Here is a 24,416-nt window from a genome sequence, read left to right on the forward strand (position 1 = left end):
GTTTTGTACGATTCACATCATACGGACTCGTGCGGATAACCCATTCCGTAAAACCGCTACGAATTCCCGGGAGACCAGGTTTAAATGACCAAACAAATGATAAAATAGTTTTTCAGTGCAGTTTCAATATGTTTTCTGTTCCATTCAGTAAGCCACAAACGGCAAAAATAAAGCTCTATGCCTAAATGTTAATTTCAGCTAGGTTTCTGCTAAGCAATGCTGTAATGTAGCAACCTGTCAATATAGGCACCACAACAATAAAAATAATACATAGTTTATGCATGCGGTGTGAAGCAGGCCCTAGTATGTATGAAAGAATGCCCAAAGAATCAAATGGACGGCCACCTTGCTGCATAAAGGAAAGTTACCTGTGCTTTGCGAGGAAAAGAGAGTGACTGGGTCACGCTAGCTGCCCGTCAGACCTGCTCACACAAAAGTGTTAGCGATAGTGTGTATGAGTATGCACCTCAGTCAGATGTGCTTTAGAAAGACCTGCATGTATGTCTGTCATGTACAGGTGGCCATATGTTTTAGGACGACCTCTAAACCCAACCAGAACTGCAGACTTTGGTCGACTGAGCATGCGGGCATACATACACGCTCACACAGATCTAGTGAAAAGACACGATCAAGCTGCTGAAGGTGCAACAATGGAAACATGACTAATCTGCTGCAGGTAGATTAAGAAAAGGGCTTTCATATTGCATGTTCACTAGGTTGAATTACAAGATTAAATTGCTTAGCATATATGTACCGTATATACTGTATATATAAAATTGGAAGAAAGCTATATCCTAGTTTGTTTACATATCACTTTACAAATCTAAAATAATGAATACCAAGAATATGTATATGTATATATATACTGTATATAAATATACATAAGTACATAGGTATATCTACACATATATATTTATAGTGCCACAGACCATACATATATATGCAGATTTGTGTATATTTATAATATAGCCACACATACACATGTGGTAAATATACAATGATAATGCCTATATTGCAATGCCAAGTCAAGAGTAACTCAACTGAACATTCACATCATCTCAAGTAAGCTTAAAGCCCAAAGAAGTTCAAGTGTATTGCTATATACGGAGGAAACGAGGTCCCCAGCCGTTTTTCGGGATGAGCAAGTCAAATGGAATATTGCTTTTGTAAGATTGGTGCCGTTTTGGATCCATAGATAGGGTATGGATGGGTTTGAGTGGACAGTGTATGAAGTTTGGGCCATTTCTGTGCGGTGGAGACAGCCTGGCCAAGCCTGGAGTGGTACGACACTTTAAAGCCACACAACCTGATGGTTCTAGAAGTCAGAGAAGAGATCTTGAGGACCCAAGTGAATAAAAAAAGGAGCGATGGTCCGAGGCTGGTAAAAGGGATTGTCAATGAAAAGACCACCTACAGTAAGGACAAGAGCAGAGAAAGCTGTGATTAATGGTGCGGCCCAGCAGGAGGCAGGGGAATACATTCTGATGAAGGTAAATGGAGTTGGGGTGTGCCCCAGGGGTGGATACTAGGGCCTCTGCTCTTTCAGGCTGTACGTGGAGTTTTCATTGCACTGGGAGCGTTTCAGGTTAATAAAAAACATCAACAACTTAAGCTGCACGTTTATCACTTTCCGACAAAAAAGAAAAAATCATACAGGGAAAAAAACTATTCAAATGGAAAGAACTCTGAGCTCGTTCATTCGATATAAAAGGCAGAGGAAATGTGAAACGTATGCGGCAACTTTTAAGTTTCCGTACAGATGTAGTTAGTACATAACTCTGACAAATCAGGTCTGTTGTGATTTTCGAGAGAGTATAGTACAATGACAGCAATAATCACTACCAAAGAGGACAAGCCATCGGTTGAGAGTGGACACATGAGGATGACCATGAGGAATGGGGAGGGGGAGTCCATTAACAATGAATGGGAAAACCGTGACCACTCATGTAACCATGGCAATTGTATTCCTCTTTGGTAAGCGATGATCATGACCCAGCCATAAGCCAGCACAAGCGCCGCTAAAAACATCTGACAAGAAGTATTGTAGTCAATTCTTAAACACGTTTTCATCAACCCTCGGCTGAAGAAGCATTAAAACAAGGACAAACCTTTCGTCTTGGTCCTTGGTGTGAGGCAGTCACAATTAAGTGGGGTCATCTTTGGAGGTATCGGGAATGACCCATAAAGGGTCTGGAATACTACCAGGCAATGTGCAACTGGCCTTTATATGAATTTGCTTGTGCTGGCCTCTGGAGGAGTATGAAATAACATCTCACACACAATTAGATACTCATCAATAAGTAAAAACAAACAAACAAAAACACATATCAGTAGCATGTCTCCATGGATCCCTTGTTGCTGCTTTCGATTCTCCGTTGTAAGGCTGTGACTGGAGGCTCCGGTGTGTGTCCGTGTGAGTGCTCATGTTTGAGTCGTGTAATGTGTGTGTCTCTCCTTAAGATTGTTACTCTACTGACCTTCTAGTGGAACAACGAAGAAGAAAGCTAAAGCCTGACTAACTTGTCTTCTGTGGAGAGGCTTTGACATTTAATGAAGTTACCATTTCTTGGGACCACTAAAGTAAAGATCTATGGGTGACGCAAAGGTCACTCAACACTAAAAGACTTTTCAAAAGATTGAGCTACATTTGAAAACACAAGCTGTTAAAGAACTGTTTTGGGTTCCAAATCCGTTTTTCCTGAGTGCCACAGAAAATAATTTCATCTCATCAGATAGTTGGACAGAATAATCACAAGACCTTTGACCACTACATTTGTCTGTACAAATTAATATTTTATGTTTTACAATAACTTTAAATTGCACAAATTCAAGGATACTGTAGACGGTTTCATCAGACGCACGCACCGTGGAGCCCGTGGAGCATGTCTTTCCGTTCTGTGTTTGGTTATCGCTCTGGCTAGTTGTATAACACTTAATATTTAATGTATCTTTTATTGTATATTAATTTCAAATACTTAACAGTTATTGATTCTTTGCAGAAGTCTCACAGAAATTAAGTTTGGTCATATTAAATCGACTTATAAAGACAATTCTACTACAACGAAAACTCCACTGTATAACCTTAAAGTAAAACCACAAAAAGAAGCCTTGGACAAATTTTAGAATAGACACGCTTTAACCGTTTAACAAATGCCTTACTCGAAATGACTTTCTGTGGAAATGTCTGCCATCACCGATGCTAGAGCCCAAAACATTCTTTAAAACATCTACATAAAAATTGACATTCTGAACTGCTATTTTCAGTACTAAATTCAAGAGTAGAATGCGGAAATGCTACGTCGCCACTAAAGCAGCGTCAAACCTACACCAGTCAGTTCATGAAGATAAGGTTTATTTGTCAACAGTAGTTTGTATTACATCTATACATCTTAAACAGCTCCTGATATCCATACATCGATTACGCCCGTGTCAAAACACAACCTCTTTCCATTCTACAGAGAAAGAATTACAACCATGATAACAAAAAAGGCTGATATAATTTAAGTTTCCCAGAATGAGGTAACAATTCACAGTACAAATCCTTCAAGTTTTCTAGAATGTAAAACCTGCATTTCGTTTTAAAATCGGAGGACAGTAAGAACAAAAAAAGTGAAAATGAGGAAATAAAAGCACTTGACAAACCCCCTTTTAGTTATCCCTGCATTTGATAGGGCTGTTCTACCTGACCATTCCTTGTGATGTCATCTGAAGCTCTGTGTGCGCGCGCGCGCGTGTGTGTGTGTGTGTGTGTGTAGACAGGCTCCTGAGCTAAAAGGAGTAGTAGTGGTGGGGGACAGGGTAGGCGGGCATTTTCATGATGGGCAACAGAAGCATTCTCTTGGGCAAACCTGGAGAGAAAACGAAAAGAGCACTCCACATAAGTCCAGGAGAAATTAAAGAACTTGAGGGTGTCTAAAATGAAAGCGTGTGCCAATTTAATATATTCTAGCATGGGCTTATGCATCCCAGAGTGGGGAGGACAGTGGGGAAAAAAACTGTAAGAATTGCAAGATAAAAAGAGAGGTGTTAATAAAGCATTTATTGGGATTAGAAATAAGATGTGTACCTGTTTTATATACTGTGGTTATGTCATCAATCATGGTATAGATCACTTTGCAAGATGTAAACACTAGTCCAGAAACACTTCTGGTTTCAGTTTTTATCTTGCATGCATCAAGAAATCTTAAAGTTATTTGTTTAACACTGTTATAAATGTTCTGTTGGTTGCATGTTGTTCAAAAGCTTGTGGAACTGAAACAGGAAGTTATTTTGGATCAGCGCTGAAACAGTATTGTTTACGTCATCCAAAGAGGTCTATAAAGACTTGTGACGTATTCAATAATACGGTATATCGTGATAACTTGCACAATATTGTTAGCACTGGCTATTCAGAAGACTGTAAATAATTTGAGATAACATGTTAACATAATCGTTTACATTTCTCTCCTTTTTTATATCTTTTTAAGCAAGCCGTGTTTTTGTTTAATGAAATCAACAAATAAATACCAGTTACATGAGTATGAAAGTGTGTTGTTATTCACCAAAGTAAATATATCTGCCTAAAATGCTGTGACTGATCATTCATTAACTTGAAATTGAAGTAAATTGTGTTAATTGAATAGCCATTCTTAATATAAATATGTCTATTATTCTCCTATTTCTAACAGACGATTACAGAATTTAACGCATAATCCACAAACTCGGCAATATCTGCGGCGATTTGAAATTTAGAGATCGTCACAAATTTTCTGCATAATTTGGCTGAAGATGTTCCCTCAAAACCAGCTCCAAAGTGAAGCAGAGATAGAAAGGTCTGTAACACTTACAATTGGAGAAAGCGTAACGGCTGACAACATCCATTGACATCCATTAAAAAAAACTAGCTTTTTGTTCTCCTTTTTCCAAACCCCCCATTTTAATAGCAAAATTTGAAATAAAGCCGCTACAAAATCAAGCATTTTTGGCCGCAGAAATCACTAAAACAATCGCTGCAAACTGGATTTTAATTAGTAAATATTGTGTCACGAAATGCAATCTACTTCGCAGTCTATAAAACTGTATATAAATCATTATCGAATAAAATCTAAATGATTTAATTTATTATCAATTGGTTAAAAGACACTACAAACCCAATAGCGCAAAATACGATATACCGTAACAAAAGTCCCAGCAACAAGAATACTTAAAAACACATTCCTATGGGTTTATTTAGTCATCTGAATACTGGCTTTAACTATTATTCTGACTAGTGTATTGCCTGAAGTGTACGGAGGGATACAGAGTGCTGGTTCGTCGGCTGGCGCTCTTATGTGGAGTGTTCATTCTATGTCATGTGTGTGTTTGTGTGCAAACAGAAGCGCAGTCGTAGTCTCACAGTCGCTCCCATTTAGAAATCTCAAAGCAGCAACAGGAGGCACAGGGTTGAACAGCATGGCTGGTGAGAATTAATGCATGCACACAGCTCTCAGGCACCCGACCAAAAGGATGGTAAGGGGGGGGCACTGTTCTTTTACAGCTCGATTCACAGGTTTCACCTTCCACCTAAAGGAACGCTCTTTATGTGGCAGGCAGAGACCAGGGCGCTGGGAGCGAACCCGTATCCACCCCCCGCCCACCCCTCTTATCCTCCAACAAACGCAGAAAACCCAGCAAACAACCCTTCGAATTCGGTCCTCGTTCCGGAACCCCACCTCACCTAGTCCACCCTGCACATAAGACTCATTCAAAGCATCCTTATTTGGGACGGATCTGAGAGATGATCGGAATAATACTCGATACTTAAAAACACAGACGGTTTACGCATCAGTGCGATGTTTCAAACCTGAAGAAATGTCTTTGTTCTGTTGAACACAAAAAACTCATTTGGAAGAATGCTTGTAATCAAACCGTTCTGGGGCACCATTGACTACTATAGTAGGAAGAAATCTACTACGGTAGCCAATGGTGACCCTGTTTTGTGTAGTTTCCCACAATCTTCCCACATAACATTCTTTAAAATATCTTCTTTTGTGTTCAACAGAACAATGAAATGTATACAGGTTTGAAAACTGCAGTGATAGAGGTTTCTTGGTTTACCAGTGCCATAACTTTGGTTTTACTACAGTAACATCATGGTTTTAACTGTAGTAAAACCATGGTTAGTAATGTCCATTGTGTCCTGTATGAGATTTTTGAACTGTAAAAATAGCTTAAGCACATACGCACTATAGTTGACGGCATCCATTGACTTTTGGAATGGTGCATTGCAAAGATGAAGAGAGAAATGCAGGGTTTGTAAAAGTGACTCCAATGTTGACCAATGTTCATTACTTACACTAAAAGTAGAGATTGGTCACAATTATAAATAATGTTTATTAATGTTTTTGATTAGTTTTAGCTGTTATAAAGACTGACATATGAGGCCATTAACCATTTACGCAACTCTAATCACAGATGCGAGGACTTGGGAACGCATTAGTGTGGCCTACTTGAACATTCTACAAGCACCAAAATGTTTGTCAAGTTTAGCGCGCTCTCTCTCTCCCTCTCTCTCTTATCGATCCATCACGCGCAGCGGCTGCTTTGAATGATGTAACTGTGCGCTGTAGACAGCAGCACTAAAGTTGACGCCCACAGAGCCGCCCAGACTGAAGAGAAATGGGCCAAGCGTCGAGCAGGCAGACTACACGAGCAAAGTCACACTCAGGCCAGATGCAGCAAGTCTTGCTCCAACCACAGTTCAGAACCAAAAGGCTATGATTCGGTTCCATCATCCAGGAAGATCTTTCTTTACCGGTTTCTTAGTGGACGTAAGTTTTTGGGGTTCTGCTAGGTTTCAAAGCCCAATCTTAGAGCTGAATGGAGGAGTAAGTGGGGGCAGATTTGGACGGTAGACCCTGACTGGAGGAAGGGTGGACAGGAAGGAAGGGCGTACGTACCGTATGCGGGAGCAGCAGCTGCTGCGCTGTACCCGTAGGGCGTTCCGAAGCCTGTGAGAACAAGGTATTCATCATCCACAGGGAAGCGCTCGTGTCAAAGGGTCGGTTGACCAAAACACGATAGTTATCATTCTTTATTTACCCTCATGTCATTCCAAACACATTTTACCAAAGAACAAAAACAGCATGATAAAACTATTATATAAGGGATGCATGATGTGTTTTTTCATGGAATCTGTCTACTTATATTCATAAACCGCATTAAAGAGATAATTCATCCAAAAATAAAAATGATGTTTTACTCAACCTCAAGTTGTTCCAAACCTGTATACATTTCTTTGTTTTGATATTTGGAAGAATGTTACTGGCTGACATTTCTGGGGCACCATTGACTATAAGTATGGTGGTCAAAGTTGCCTCAGAACTGTTTGTTTTCCTAAATTCTTCAATGTATTTTCTTTGGTGTTCAACCGAACAAATAATAATTATACAAGTTTGGAACAACTTTGTGATAAAACTTTGTTTTAACTGAATAATAAGTGGTTTGGCTTTACACACCTGGCGTGACGTATCCCGGTGCAGCGGCGCTGACGAATGCTCCTCGCGTGAGGGTGGGACGTCCTCTCCCCCGCGCTGCATGAGCCGCAACAGCAGACACTGCAGCAGCTGCAGCTAATGCTCCTTTAGACTACAACACACACAAAATTAAAAACCCAGCCAATCCCATGACAGCTTTGATGCGATTATTAACGCCAGTGCTCATGAGCTACCAGACCCTGTGACTCATGACTGTAGATGTTATTGATCATCTACCTGAGGGATTATTTTTTTCTTCTTGTTGCCAGCAGCATTGGGCCCAGAGAAGAGTTTCTCTAGAGCGGCGAGGGCGGCGCTGGCTTTGGCTACTTTTTTATTGGGCCCTGCGCCACGGAACTTCTGTCCATCAACCTCCACCTGCCAAAGAGAGCATAGGGGGAGGGTTTTACACAGGAAATTACATCATACATTTGTTATTTATGACCGAATGCTGGGTTCACACCAAAACGAAAATAACAAGTGACATTAAGTCGATGCAAAAACGCCAGTAGATGTGAACTTGCGGCAGGCGATGCGAATGACACAAATCGGAACGGCGCGATTGTCTTCCGAGGACACCATAAAAAATTTCAACTCGAAAAATAAATTTGCGCAAACAGCTCATTGACACCTACTGTTTGAGGGGCCCGGACGCACAAAGACACTCCTCTCGTCTCCCCGCGCTGTGTTTTCACAGACTTTTCCCGCAAGTAATCGAGCGGGTATGAGCAAAGCCCACTTTCAATGGCGTCTGATTGGAGGATGACGGATGTGTGACTCACCTCCATGACGAAGCGTTTGTCATGACTTCCTCCGCTCTCCGAGATGAGCTCGTACTTGAGGCCTCTACGTTTTTCATTGAGCTCCATCACAGGGTTTTTGCCGCTGGCCGTCAGAATAGGACCCTGAGTTCGCACCTACACACATCCAATTTACATTTCATGTACAAGCATATACAATTACATTTCATTTTTGACAGTGTTTGTGTGTGTGGTTGTGCACCTCCAGTGTGTTGGAGTTGTCTGAGGAGTGTGATGTGTTATTGCTTAAATGTGTGGTCGCTTCGCTTTTCCCTTCCCCGTCTGACTTCTCATCTGCACTCATGGAGTCCAGGTCTGTGTCGAAGCCCGTGGGGTATCCCATCGCCTGAAGCACCTACACCAAATGTCCACAAAAACACTACTTTACTACACACAGGGCATGACTAAAAGCAAATTGTCATTCAGTACACACTTTATCCAAATCGCTCTTGTTTGTGCATATACTTTCAGTTTAAATGTGCAAGTCATGCAAGTCAGAAGAATCTGTAAAAGCATTGTGAACATTCCTCCTTTCATATTTCATGGAAGTCATACAAGATTGAAACACCAACATTGAGTAAATGGTGAGCTTTTTTAACAATGCCACATGACCCTCAACAGTAATGAGTATGTAACTTTTGTCACAAAAGAGAACACCATGAGCTATAAAGTTAAAATTCTTAAAGAAATACATATATTTAACATGCTGGGACAGCCATCATGAGTCGACCGGTTTCAGGGATAATGAGCTCATTATTGAGAGCGAATTCATGATTGAAAAAAATCTGAGCTGACATAAAAGAGCACAGAAGATCCTGAAATCTGACCACGGCACATACTCGAGGCTGAAAAATCACTGTATCAGTGTGAATCCAGCTGTCGGCTTCCCTACACAACACACGCTGACAACATTACTCACTTTCCTGTCCCAACACATCAGAAATGCCCAAAAAACACTGTCTTTGCTAACATAATCTGACATATACTGAAGTAAAATCCAAAAAAATTTTCATTTTTGGAAGGTACACTGTTTCTTTAAGATGCTCTCATAAGATATCGCCAATGTGGTTTTAACATACAGCAGCATCGCTGTCAGACTGAAAACCTTTTACTTCTATTCTCCGTGATGTTTTCATAAATCATTACTATTGGTCACTCCTTATGATTTGTCTGTGTGCATTTAACCGATACAAAAATATTGAAAGTTTGTGTTTACATCATATTTGTCGGTGCACTGTGCATATTTATTTTGTATTTATAAGCACGCACACATACAAATACATGCAAATATTTCCTAAATATATACATGCATGTATTTATATATCATTTAAATTATATATTAACATATATAGATTTGTATTTTTTCTTACATTTAAAAACATGTTTAGATGCGTGTGTTTATAAATACAAAATGAATATGCAAAGTGTACAGACATGTATTACGTAAACGCAAACCTTTATTTCATTAGTATTTGTAATCGCGATGAATTGTTTAAGCCTCCTACTTTCAACAGCGGTCCAACTTCTGTTAATAAAGTGAATTTTCATATACTTCTGATGTTTTTATATGGTTTATGTAAAAAGCAACCTTTCCAATGAGATAATAAGGAGTAACAGTTGTCACACAATATTTTATTGCATTTTTAATCTACGGTTATTATTTTTTTTAAATCGATGCCGTAATCGTTCACATCAGCATCGTGATGCGTCCAAAAAACAATTATATTCAACAGTCCTGGTAAGAAGACAAAGATCTCATCAAGATCGCAACAATGTTCATTTGTCAGTCAGACCTATATTGGGTCTGTTGGTGCCATTATTGGCTGTGCACAGACAGAAAGAGGATTAAAGCAGTTCTGCGCTCCACAGAGCTGTTGTTCACACAGACTTCATGGATCCGAGGCCTTCATTGCAATCCGAGAATAACTTGTGTAACATAAACGCTTCTTTAGAAGTCGAAATGTAGATATACATGCATAGACCAACATAAACCAAGACCACATTTGCAATTGTGCTTATACGGATACTGAATATTAGCATAGCAGTGACTATTGAGATGAAGTCACCTGTGCTAATATTCAGTACTGTAAAACATCACTGTTGCATGTGTGATACTGCTCATCACTGTAACCTTGCAGGTTTTTATGCCCCTCATTCCCTTAGTATACCTTGACAGCCACGTGTAGCTTGGCGGTCTTCTTCGAAGAGCCGGAGGCCTCATAAACTGTGCCGTCCACGTCTACAGACATGGTGAAGACAGGGGCATGAACCGGACCTGACTGAGACAGCAGTTTATACTGCAGCCCCGGCCGGATCTGGTTCAACCGCATCAGAGCGTTCATGGGTTGGTTTGAGTCTATTGCTTTACTGTCAAGAACTGCTGAAATGAAAAGAGAAAGACAAGAAAGAAATGACAAATGATACCAAACTGAAGCTGTGTGAGGACAATATTATGGGATGCTACTTTCAGTTGTGAGACGCTTGTTGCTTGACAAACTACAATTTCAAAAACGTTCAAGAAAAGTCAAGCGAGCCTGGCACTGACATTTTCTTTTTGGATGCAACTTTTTTTTTCTTCGCAGAAATGTTTTACACTGGAATCAACTGCATTTTCCCATTACAAAATGTTTACTTTCTAACGGTGTGATCCAAGGAGTTACAAATGGCGGAAAAAAAACTTTAGGTAGAGATGTTCAACAAATAATCGTAATGTATTGCACTGTATGTATATATTTACAAACACGTACAAATTATATAAATGTATTAAAATATAATTTAAATTATATGTAAATATTATAATTAAAAGATTAATATTTAAATTATACATGCAAATAGTTCCTAAATATGAAGAGTTTGGTTCCGAAATGAGCCAAGACCCATTTTAAAAAATCATGTTTTGTATTATGTTATGTTTCTATTGTGTTTTATTGTGTTAGATAGCAGTATTTGTTTTGTTATAATGTCTTTAATCAAAACCAACTGCGGTTTGATTGATATTAATGGAATGCACAGTAAAAAAAAACTTTTATTATGGATGCGATTAATCATTGAAGTGCCCTAACTTCAGGCATAAAAAACAAATGCTCAAGGCAATAATTTATTTATTCATTTGAAATTTTTAGCTTTACAGTTATCATGTATGGATATGGTTAGCACTACAGACTACACTTTTTTATTTGTATATTTTCTGTGAAGCTGCTTTACAACCACGAGAAATCCTGAAAGCACTATTTAAAGCTTTATTTGCTATTTCAGGCTATTTTGATTGAACAAAACAAGCTTGTTACTTTTAAACGCTATTCTGTTTTGAAAACAGTTCAACTACTGTCACACGATGGTAAAAATGTAGTTGAGTTACAGTAGCAGTGCCGCTTCTATTAGTTAGCTACTCCCCGATGGTCCCTTACACACACAGATCATTTTCTAATGTTGTATCATCCTAACTCGCTCCATCAGCTGGCTAATTGCAAAATTCTGCTGCTTTGAAAGCAATTAATTTCAGTCCGGTGAGAATCTCAGGCTTGGGACAGCAGCACGAGTCCAAGAGAAATTAAGAATCAATGCCATTGATTTCCCAAAGGCTGCATCCTTCCTGTACGAGAGAAAGAGAGATGAAGACGCAGCGGGACGAGGAGGGAATTGGAAGAGGGGAAGCAAAAAATAAAAGACTAAAGCGAGAGAGACAAAGAACATAAACCTGGAGAGATTACAGAAGAAGATAGCAGGTGCAACATAGCAAATGAAGAAAATCTGAGTTCCTGCTAGTTAAAGACCGGCGAGAACATCAGAAGCAGTTTATGATATTTCACAATCTCTTAGCGAGGTCAGAATTTAGCTTCTGTAAAATGCGTGCGTGTGAGACACCTTTTCTGAGGTTGCGTTTCATCTTCTTGATGAGGTCTTTGTCGTCAAACAGACCGTCTTCATAAGGCCTCTTCAATCCCAGACCTGACACAATGTGAAATGATATCAATATTGTTTATATACAACCAAAAGGTGACGTGTGTCATTTTTGTGATGTTAACTATCAATGCATGCTCACCATCTTTATCTGACCAGGGGAATTTCTGTGAGGGTTTACTTGAAGGTAGAGGATCCATTTCTAAGACTTTATAGATCTGCCCAAAAGCCATCAGCCGCAATGCATACTGCAACACACACACACACACACACACACACACACAGATAAGGTTCCATACAAGTTAATACATTTGCAAAAACTAAACTATAATAAACTAAATCTGCAAAGTATATCATCTAACATTAAAAAATAATCTTTACCCTGAAGAAACGCACACACTTTATTTATCTTTTCCGATGTAGAGTTACGTGACTAGATCTAATATAGACGGCCTGGCATCAGGCATGCTTATAGCTGTTGGTGTGAAACATTAGACGGCAGCGGGACACTTTAATGAATCACCACATCCAGAAGAATAGAGGCCACAGATTGCCTCGCAAATAATTCATGCTCAAACAAACTAACCCACGGCTCATGTCAACATATATTAGCAAAGTGGTTTGCTTTAGTCATGGCCCTATTAGGAGACCCCTACAGTATTTCTAGAAAATGATTCCGTTTGACGAAACTCCTCGTAAAACTGGTTCAATTGATCACTTACCAGCTAACAAAGTCAACCCCTGTTTATAACCACAGTTTTGAAGAAAACAACACTGGTTGTCATTCTAAAAACTAATGCATGACATTCATACTCCATAGTAGGTCAATGAAATATAAATTGAATCAATACATAACACATTTTTCAATATGCTTCACATTTAGTGTCGTTTTGTTTCTTTTTAGAATGAAGCAATAATATGGTCCAAGAAGACATCTTCCTGGCTTTCCTAGTCTGTGTGCTCTTCATCCGATCTGATGCCAAAAATGTGAACACACACACACACTACCCCCGGCGCAGGAGTGAGATCTACGGCTGCATGGTTTTCCCACACTCATTACAGAGCCAATCATCAGGGAGCTCTTTAAGGATTTGTGTGTTATGGTTGTTATATCATGACATCTGTTGTGTTATTCTTATAGGGTTATTAAATTAAGCAACCATAAGAATACTGACATTCAATTTCACTTACACTAGACCAGGGGTCGGGAACCTTTGTTACCCAAAGAGCCATTTTTCCAGTTTTGGTTAATTCATTTGTGCAAAAGAGCTGTAGCCGAACCTACTATTATATACATATACAGTATATATATATTTCCATTACTTAACCCTCCATTCAATTATACTTCATTATATCGAACATAAAACAATTTGCATGTTCCTATATTTCTGATACTCCCAAAATACTGGATGTGTCTCTTCTGACTATGTTCGACTTCTTGAAATGCAGACCGATCTGGGAATGTCTGAGCACTGCAACGTTTCGAAAAGCACACAGAACTCTGCTCTCGCGGCACTTTGATGTCACACGCTGATCGGGCTGCGCAACGGCGCAACACCTCATGAAAGCTAACATAATTAGCATCTTGCTAATAGCTTCGTAGTTCGCTTTGCACAAAGTATGCTCACTACATGTATCAACTACATGTCAACTTATTCTCCCAACCCAAACCCTGTATAGTAACCTGTATAGTTACTTAAAGAGCACTTTTCGACCATCGCGCCGAGTTGCATTTCCATGGCCGAATCGTGCTAATCGTATGCATGCAGAGACATCACAGCGCCAATCTCTTGCTCTTGTGTTACGGCACATGGATCGGCACAGAGTCGAATGATTGAGCAACGAGGACGCTTTGGCGCGATGGTGGAAAAACGCTTATAGTTAGTAGTATGTGTAGTATTTAACATTGTTAAATGCTGTTAAAAGAGATTGTTTATTGTAAGTTCTTGTCAGCTAATACATTATATAATGTTCATTAATTTCACCATGTTTTAAGGTCTTAGCTAGTATTTATTTAGATTATTTTAAGATTAAATAGTTTACTTTCCTGGTATCGATTCAGCATTGGTATGGAAATTATTTTCTTCGTATTGTTGTCATCGCGACGACACTGCCGTTGAGCTTGACTAGCTTTTTACTGTGCATTTTTGTGATTAAATATTTTTAGCACTTGTTCTTTAATCAATCCACTGTGCTTTAGCTTTTTAGATAGTTTGTATGGTGTGATAGACTAGAAACGTGTGCCTTGTTTCATCACACACCACTCCGTCTAGATGCTTTTGAATGAAAGTAAAAAATGAATAATATACAGTCCTCATAACCAAACTTTTCACAAGTCGTTGACTAGTCGATTTAAAAATATATACAGTTTTGCGTATCCCCTGTAAAGTAACCGGCCATCTGGCAAGTAATGTGGCAAACCTTAACGCTGTAGATCACATGCACACACCTGAGCGTTGTATGTGATGGCCTCTGACTCCTCATCTGTCATGGCCGAGAGCGTGTTCACTGGTTCCTTCTCACAAGGATCGTGCAGACCAGGTCCACCTACATATAAGAGAATGAAGGACATCACTCTTCATCAAATAAAATATGTATGTACTGTAGTCTAACAGAAATATAATACGATTAATACAGATTCGTACAATTTTAAAAAACAAACTTATTCCTGATATTAAGTAGCTATTAAATACTCCCCGTTTATTGTAATCCTATTAAAATTATTTTGTTGTCATGAGCTTGTAACACATAAAGGCAAGTAAATGACAATGGCATCTCTGGATCAATTATTCCAGTAAAATACTCTATAAATAGACAAACAATATATGCTGTAATGCACAAATATTAGGACATACTTAAATCGCTAAATGTGTATTAGAAATGAGTTACGCTTTATATGTGAATGAAAAGAGAATAAGACCACAGAGGAATAGACTAGTTATGTCAAAAGGAGATAAATGAGCGGGTATTATTCCTCTGGGCCACAGGAACTAGATCTTATCTGCTCGACTGTCTCTACATTCACATTTACAATGAACTTCTACATTTACATTGTCATTTAGCAGGAGCATAATACATTATTACTTCTTTAATTTGAAAAAATATAGGCATTGAAGTCAAGAATTTAGCTTGATGATCAAATTAATTTAATAAAGCCCCCACTTAGATGCTTAAAATGGAATTTCTCACTCCATGAAGGATGTACAATTCCTTTTTCGCACTCAAAACTGTGTATTATTACTGTGAGTTTTGATCCTAATTCATACCTGGAAGCAGAATGCCCGAGGCGAGACACTCCATGACCCGGCGCAGGGCCTCACCTGCCCCCAGAGGCCTGTTACACGTGGCGATGGCCTTTTCACAAATTAACTCCAAAGGCTGAGGATAAAAGAGACTATCGTGATCAGAGAGTGATTTATTATGCACCTATTGAGATGTTATTGATGTGTCAAGGGGCCTCCGAGATAAAAGCTTTACAAACACTGACTGTTAATACAGCACAATACAATACAGCTCTACAAAGGCTGTACAAAACTAGGTTAAACGTTTTTTTGTAAAGTTTAACCTTGAGAACACGTCTATTAAAGGATGTTAGACAATAAACCAATGTGTAATACATTTTATGTGTTATAACATGCTTGTTACATGTTAACACATGTTATTACATGGTCTTAATGCATATTCATGATAAGATGCGTGACATTCGTACAAAAAAAGTTCAATTAGATACTCACCCATCCTTTCAGAGGTTCCCACGCTGGGAGTCTATTGCACATGTCTCTCAGTATTCGCAGGACAATCACGCACGATTTTAAGCCGTTAACTCTAGCCTGAGGAAACCAGAGGGAATCGCCCAATAAACCAAAAGCAACCATCAAACCCACCTTAAACCAATCAAATCTTTAGATCTTGACTCTGCTTTATGTGTTTGTTCGACTGTGGTCTGTGTTTTGTGATGACAGTGGGAACGGGTGGGACTTATGTTAGGTGGGATGGGAGAAGGGAAGATTCAGTCTAGGGAAGCACTAGACAAATTCTTCATGGTGACAAGCAGATTATGGAGAAAACAAAAGAAAAACAAGCAAAAGAAACCAAAAAAGTGTACCAAATTGCTTTTGTAGCCTTACGATACTTAAAAGTTTGTGATGAGGTGTTGAGCATTTGGGCAGCTGGAGGAAATCAAGGAATATGGCATATGTTTTTGTTCATAAGGCTACAATAACAATAAAAAAGTGAGCGCCAACCTGGAACCATTTGGCATGTCGCAGAGAGGCCAACGCCACCAGGCACCTCTGTCTATCCAACAGGTCCGCCGGCTCGCTCGACTCAACGCTCTCTATCGGTGAGAAGAACGGGACAGGAAATCAAATCACACACGCGTAGACAAGCACACTCACACACACGTACACGTGATGAGTTTGGTGGGGTCGAGGGGGCGGGGCTGATTAGGGGGAGGGAAAGAGGAAGACGCCGATCGGCTTCGGTGATCCAGGTCATCCAGAAGAGATGGAAGCTCAACGCATCTCTTTGGCTGGCTGGAAACTGGAGGAGGGATTCGCAAAAGGTGTTAGCATGCGTAAAGCGTTGAAAACGCCAGAAAACGGCTGAACCAGGCTTTAATGGGGGTTACACAGCGTCCTAACCGGGCAGCATGAAATGAATGTCAAGTGATAAAACAAGTTTTTTTTGTCCTAGGTGTAAATGCAACAGGCGAAAATAGACCATGGATTTTGTCAGTCGTGTTTGTTAGCTCCATCCGCAGTGAAATCTGACTGAAGCAAAGTAATACGGAGGAGAAACAAATATACAGTGGCACCAAAATGTATATGCACTATTTTAGGCACAGAAGAACACAGAAAAATGTCTAATGTCATTGTGTCAAGCAAACAAGAGGAGGGATTCGCAAACTAAGTTTTAAAATTTTTAACATCAATTTTCAATAAAATGTCTGCTTAAATAAAACATACATAAAATAGAACAAAACACAGACGTTCTTCAATAAATTTTATAATTCTCAAATAAATTAAAATATCAAATTAAGTAAAAATATGCAAATAAAGGGCAAATAAGATAGGGATAATACAGTTACTATACAACAGTATTATAATTTTAAATTGTAATATTAAACCAATGGTAAAATGACTATCGCTGTCGTCTTTCTGAAACCTGGTCTCTCTATATTAAGTGATTTTTAGTGTATACTGGTAAAAAGATTATTGTAAAACCCAGTAACAAAGTATTACAAAAATATATAAAAAAACGATAACAGACCAGATTTTTATTTAGCCTATAAATGTGGGACTATTTGAATTACCTGAAGTTCTTTGCTCCACTTTTCAGATGCAACTCTGTGACATTGGCACTTTCAGTACGCCAAAATGAGGTGAAAAACTTAAAATCAAGTTAAAGGACTTGAAATCACACATGACAGCTTGACGTTAAAACATGTGGATAAGAATTAGTTTAACAAGGCCCTAATTATTTATGTATTTACTGCATAAAGATTTGCCATGTATATGCATTCATTTGGAGAGTGTACAGTGTTCTGTCCACTTCCTGAAAAATGAGATTTCAGAAGGACAGCAGCGTTACGGGGAAAATCTGTAACAATAGATCACTTTACTATTAACCAAAGTAATAACATAGTATACTGTAGTTCTTTTTCATGTGAGTGTCATAGTTCGAATTATTTTGATGAGTCGTCGTAAACACATTTGAGTTAAACATTGCATTTGGTACTAGTGATGTAACAATATCAAAATCTCACTACCACGGTTGCAATATTCAAAATGATGACTTGGAAACGTGCCATAAGCATCCTCTTTTCATTATAATCCAATCATAACTGTTGCTTTGGGGTTAGATGAACTAAAAGTCCCACCCGATTGACCTTGCCAAAGGCAACATCTATACATTTTTTCTAACATTTTCTATACTAGACCAAGAAGACCTATTGCTTTATACAGTCATGTGAACACAATAACAGTGAGACAATTTTGCTATTGCGATAACACGATATCGATAATATTGTAACATCCCTATTCGGTACGAAGACGTCCTGTACTGAAACAGTTTGGTACGAATACATCGTTACACCCCAAATATGATCCACTAAAAGTTGACAACGGGAACACTGAATGTGATAAATATTTTGTGTGCAGAGTTTGTATTTGTCTGTGCCACTTTTATTGAAAATAAATGCCACTAATATTTTGTTACATAAAGCGTGTACACATTTTTAAGTGCCTCGAGCTGAGGGTTATGCGAGTGGTCAAAATAATTACATTTAGAATGGAAAAAAAGCTGATGCTGAGAAATGAAGTGTTCTGCCCGGTGGTGACACCGTGTTAACATTGAATGTGGCTGTACATGCTAACACCCTGAGCGAATCAGTGCCAGTTTGTGCTTTTGACACTGGAATAATGAAAACATGCTGTGGGTATTGTTATAGACCAGTCACAAGAGAAGAAATCCCTCACACACAAACACTTTTCAGGTTATTACTCTTCAGCTCTCCCACCCAAGTAACACACAACGCTCATTCTGCAGCTTCTCTGCGATCCTTTCAGTCATTTTCATGTTTACATTGTGTCCCAGTGCAGATATACAGATATAAACACTTCCCCAGGGTAAATTCAGAAAAAAAGTGTGTGAGTTTACAAGATATTTACATTCCTAACAGGATTTTGCAGACATTTTTTGTGATTTCTGCGGCCAAAATTTTGCAATGGCTAAATTCTTATATGGAGTATTAAATACTACTTGAATTGGCAAATAAGGTGTTCTTTAAAAATTCCACCTGTGAAAACATTATTTATGAATTTAAATTAAAAGGCATGCAGCAGATTCATATGACTTGACTGCTTTAAGTTTAAAGGTCTTTGCACAGTCTGACATTTTCGTAAACGTTTTTCCGTATTCGGCGCTTGTTAGTACGGTGTCTCTGAATTGTCAAAACGCTTCTCAAACTGCTTGCTACGGATGCGAAAAACGGACCCGGTCCAAATTCTTTTATGACGGACGAAAACATCAAAGGCAGTGTGGTAAGTGATTGACACAATGTATTTATTTTTTAACATGAGGACATTTCGGACGCAAATGTTGGACTCGATGTGCAATGACCTTAAGGCCAACCCAAGACAGGTCAAGCTAACCAATCACGTTTCGTTTCATGCCGCTTCATGTTTATGGTTTTGGAAATGTCTCTGCGTTTACATTTATGTATTCGCAAAAGTATTCGCATACTTTTAAGAAATCAATTAGTTAAGAAATCGTTTAGTTGATTGTGATGAATGTTCATAGACACTGAAATAAACATGATAGCTTTCTTCATTGATCATATGGCTTGGTGATGTTTCCAGGTGTGTTGTTTAAGAACGTGACAAACACATCGGTGAGGCTGACTTGACTCAAAGCCACTAGCCTGCAACATTTAGCCAAAAAAACGTAAAGGCGAATGCTAATGCTAAAAAAGCAGGATTTTGACGTAATGTCGTCTTCAGAAAACTTCTGCGACAATCTCTAAACTAAAGTTAAATTAAATGAGCCGCAAATTCTGCAGAGTTTGTCTGACTATGCATAGAAGATCCGTCAGAGTTACCCCACCTTCTAATCACCAAAACACACACACATACACACACGGCAAAAAACATTATCAGAAATATAAATGAATTAAGAATTAAAAGACAAATGGTTTAGAGCATTTACAATCTAATCATGAAACTCAAACAAAAACAGATGCATCTACTAAAAACATGTATAAGCATTTTCTTACTCCAAATTTTATCTAACTTTCAGCAAAGTATAATACATTCTGGTGTGTGCTATCAGATCATATTATCGTTGCTTTCATATATTCTGTTTATAAATACTTTTATTACTTCCTTCTCTTCCGATTGAAGACTGAAATATGATTTCTAGACATTCACTACCTAATATCGTAGTGTTATATGTGTGTATTGATGAGTCCTGAGATTGAGTCGTTTCTCAACTGGACAGGGCCCTTGACCTGGCCGGGAAATACGAGGTGCTCCCGTCGCGATCTACAACCTACCCCTCTATATCTCTCTCTCATTCTCATCCCTCACTTCAGGGGCAGCGTCCACATCTGACACGTCTGTTAGATGGATGAGGTGTGTGCTGATACGACTATTGATTCCTCGAGCCGGATACATTCTTTCATTTGCCACCCCCTCACCCACCTTTCTAACACCGCACATGAAAGAGGGCGTGCGAGTAAATGAACGAGAAAATGAGCAAAGCAGGAAAGAGAGTGTGTGACGGAGAGAAAATGAAGGACCTAAACATACTCCATTCAAAAGAGAGAGAGAGCAAAACAATGTTCTGCATCGCTGCAGATGTAATTGTTGCAGTCCAGACGCTGTCATTTAAAGTTACAGTGCAGATGTTGCCACAACAGACCCAGGTCGCGGCACTAAAAACTTCCTGGAGCTCTTAAAACACAAGCCCACCCTGATTTGACTCATTTGTGCTTGGAGCTTAAGTGCCTCGGCATCAGCAAAAACAAACCGTAAGACCAATTAGACTGCGCAAAGCATTCAGATTGATGTCAAGACTTTAAAAGACAGACAGGGAGAGAGAGAGACTTGAGGACGGGGGCGAGTTAACTGACGGATGAAAGGAAGAAAACAAAACACAAAGACTAATGGCTCTCCCGCGCACCTGCCACCCCTGCCAGAAACCCACCCATAATGCACTGGGCTGCTCTTATTGCTTAGGATATGGTTATTTTTTTCAATAAGGAGAGTTTATTTGCAGTTCTATATAGTTCTGTACCCTTTAACGAAACTTATTTCACTTTATATCATATACTATATTTATATTGTGTATAATTAATCAATGCTGATTGTCATAAAGAAAAAATGAGGCCTCACTCATTCACATTTAATAAACCTCTTAGTCTCTAAAATGATTTTTATTCTGCAGATGTAGGATGCGTTTGGCAAAAATAATTCACACAAATATTAATTAATAATAATAATAATAACATTACTTCTTTTATCACAAGCTAGTTATGCAAGCACATAAAAACCCAATTCTACATTGTTGTCAACTGTATATTTCGTTTAATTCAGCAAATATAAGAGACACTATATGCAGTTTCATATTTAAAGTACTTCTCTATTTTATTTCTGTCCACCATCTTGATTTCAGCACCCGCTACATAGAATGTTTCATCTGACGTGCGCGGCGAGACTTCAGTTAACCTCCGGCCTGTGTTAGGCTAGTATCTAATAATATAACTATTTATAATGACACCGCATTTAAAGACACCGTATGGCACATTGTCATCTAGCGGTTGAGCTTGGTATCGCTGTATTGGCGTGACGAGTTTAGCCAAGTAACGGTTCTTCTCGGTTGCTTGTTATCAGAAATAGTGTACAGGCCGATTAACTGCAACCCACGAAGGCACGCATGTTCAGTGACGTTTGCTTATGTGGTCACTTTCAAACAGTCTATATACTACAATATACTGTAACGAAATATTTCTAACAATGAATGCACACAACTCATCCATCTCCCTCTCTCACCACTAGTTTAGATCATAAAAGACCAGCTCACCCAAAAGGTCAAGTTGTTGCTTTTTTTTAAATCCCCATCATGTCACCTTTTTTTAGTACTGTATTGTACTTTTGCTTTATAGAACAAAGTTGCTTGCCATAAGAGTGAATTAACTACAGTATTTCTATAGGAAAATCTCTCACACCAAATAACGAATTTCTCAAAACACTGTCCACATTCCCGGCTCACCCACACACAAGCACAAACCTTGTTCATCCGTCTCTCCATCGTCTTTCATCTTTGGGGAGGTGAGTGTCACCTTCAGCGTGAATTTGGGTTCTGTCGCTGTGCACACTAAGACGGCCGCCTCAGGAATACAGCTCTGTACCTCGTATTTCTCCTCTGTTAACTTCTGTTGGGGGTCAAAGATCAAAATGTCAAAAACTGTGCTCAATTTATTGTAAAAATACATTTCTGTATAGCTGATTTCATCAGACGCCCACGCTGGCCCGAAGTTAACTTCAGGTATAAGCTCGGTATAACATAAAAACTGTTTTATATTTCATTTTAAAACCATGGTCTGTTTAAATACTGCATTCTGATTGGCTGAAGGGTGTGCATTAACTTAAAAATGAATAATAAAAAACATTACGCTGTTAACATCAATAAAAGCTTTAACTTGGAAAATGACCATGGTATAAGCATGATAATCAACAGCTAGCCGTGCGTTAAAGGGTTTTATTCGCTTCGTGTCGGGTGCTTCCAGACCTACACGTCGTGCATTAAAACCCTTTAACGCACGGCTAGCTGTGGATTATCCCTTACTTATATATTTACATCGTATAGTAATTGAATTACACTAGTTTTTGACTTGAAAAGGTCTACCTAAAGTTGCGCTGCCGTAAACCATCTATTAATAAAAATTAAACTTAAATCACTATATTTGTATATTTAAGTATACAAAAACTACACTTTTTATAATAAAACCACGGTATTTTTCAAAATAAACATTTATAAATATGCATTATATTAATATTTAAAGCCCTAAGTCAATGTACAGTATACATACACACCCACAGTTTTTCGATTCTATTCAAATCGATGTTAAATATGTCCATTCCATGAAGGAACTGGTCTTGTGCAAAACTGCAAGATCAAGTATTCAAGTAAGATCAAAGAAAAGTTTAGTAACAATATAAATGGACTTAAGAGTAATGAAATTGCGTAAAATGCATCTCCCTTATAGAGAAAAGAGGCAACTTTTCATCTAACATTTGAATGTCATTGCCGATGGTGCAATGAGTACAAATAAGCAGACACACGCATTTATAAACCAGATTATGAGGTGGTGGAGAAAGTAGACGGCTTGCTTTCATGTTTAATGTAATCTGGTCTGATGTGTTAACCAGGTCTGTAATCCATTCCATTAATTCCAGCCGGACCTTTCCAATCCACTCCGCTCCTTTCATGTAAACCAGAAATCAAATGACCTCGGTGTACATGCTGTGTGTTTGTGTGTGACAGGACGCACGTAAGGAGCACACAAACGGTCACATCATTCGTTTGCACAAAGCTATGGACAGCTACTTGACCATGAACGGTACATTGAGACGCATATAAACGCGACTGGCTCAAGTGTGCATGCATCTGATCGTTTAAGCTACATATATAACGAAAATACATCAGCATAGCAGCAAGCCTGCGATCCACCGATGGATGAGGCGAAGGAATGAATCGACTTTAAAACTCAAACGCTAATTGCTATCGCTCGATCGCTGATGTAACAACGCTGTGATTGATAGACTGAGAGAGAGCCAATGAATGAGAGAGAGATAAGGACACAGCAGAAAAGAAAGCAGTCGACTGCCATTCCACTAAGAACTGATCTATCATACTGAGACTCGACCTGCTGGTAACACACTCTCCTTTAATGGGATTTCTGTCTGGATGTGCGTGCGCGCGTCTCTGAGTACCGCGTGTCACCGATGGGCACCCCCTGTCCCCGGCCTGTCCTGGGTGTCTAATTAGGGACGCTGGCAGCTGGCAGGTCTAGATGAATTACACATGCTGAATATAAATAGATCGGCTCTTATGATGTTGCAGATTTCTTGAAGGAAAAATCATTTTTGCAGGTTTCCGACCATTTTATTTTATAGACAAAAATACTTCATATCGCTGCTCTAATAAAAAAAAAACACATTACCGGTTAATAAAAATACTGTAGCATCAGGATACAGTATTACTGCTGATGTCTTTGGGGTGTGTATCATTTCATTGGATTGTTTTTTGTATTACTGTAGGGCTGAGGTGTTGAGCGGCGTCAGCATTCTCATCGCACATCACAGTCACCCTAAAATATCTGAAATGAACTCCTTTAAAAATCTTCGACTGTGTGAATCCTCACTCCATTTTCAGAAAGCTGTGGTGCTTGATTTGATGTTATTTTACTCCGAAACATCCCCTTAGCAGTCAATAAAAATCTTTAAAATGTGTTAAAGTATTATCTTTCCTTCTACTCCGTGAAGGCACCACATGGGCAGCAATGTTCAGCATTATTTATACCAACCACCAGTCAAGCCTAATCAAAAAAATGAAATGTTATCAAATACAGTTACTGATACAAATCTAGCAACATGGGCGATTTAGATTTTATCAAAAGAAGCTCACTCAAAAATCATTCTGTATTGATGCCAAATACATG

At 38.8% G+C, this 24,416-nt stretch overlaps 1 protein-coding gene across 7 annotated transcripts in view; it reads right to left on the minus strand.

The window, feature by feature from the left end:
• Positions 1-915: 915 nt before the first annotated feature.
• strbp (spermatid perinuclear RNA binding protein) overlaps positions 916-24,416 on the minus strand; it is a 69,993-nt gene continuing 46,492 nt past the window's right edge. For 2 of the 7 annotated variants that reach the window (XM_079448547.1, XM_079448546.1), the window contains exons 6-19: positions 21,983-22,127; positions 16,438-16,529; positions 15,928-16,023; positions 15,460-15,571; positions 14,643-14,740; positions 12,336-12,441; positions 12,158-12,241; positions 10,462-10,673; positions 8,496-8,648; positions 8,276-8,410; positions 7,731-7,871; positions 7,476-7,605; positions 6,918-6,968; positions 1,611-3,848 (exon numbers count right to left, since the gene is read on the minus strand). In XM_079448547.1, coding sequence (XP_079304673.1) covers positions 3,769-3,848; positions 6,918-6,968; positions 7,476-7,605; positions 7,731-7,871; positions 8,276-8,410; positions 8,496-8,648; positions 10,462-10,673; positions 12,158-12,241; positions 12,336-12,441; positions 14,643-14,740; positions 15,460-15,571; positions 15,928-16,023; positions 16,438-16,529; positions 21,983-22,127 — 1,635 coding nt within the window. In that variant the 3' untranslated portion in view covers positions 1,611-3,768. Of the gene's footprint in view, positions 1,411-1,610; positions 3,849-6,917; positions 6,969-7,475; positions 7,606-7,730; positions 7,872-8,275; positions 8,411-8,495; positions 8,649-10,461; positions 10,674-12,157; positions 12,242-12,335; positions 12,442-14,642; positions 14,741-15,459; positions 15,572-15,927; positions 16,024-16,437; positions 16,530-21,982; positions 22,128-24,416 lie in introns of those variants that run through there. The other 5 variants (XM_079448549.1, XM_079448548.1, XM_079448544.1 and 2 more) reach the window with 4 other exon arrangements.

The sequence above is a fragment of the Barbatula barbatula genome (genome assembly GCF_947034865.1).
Source record: "Barbatula barbatula genome assembly, chromosome: 24".
NCBI lineage: Eukaryota > Metazoa > Chordata > Actinopteri > Cypriniformes > Nemacheilidae > Barbatula > Barbatula barbatula.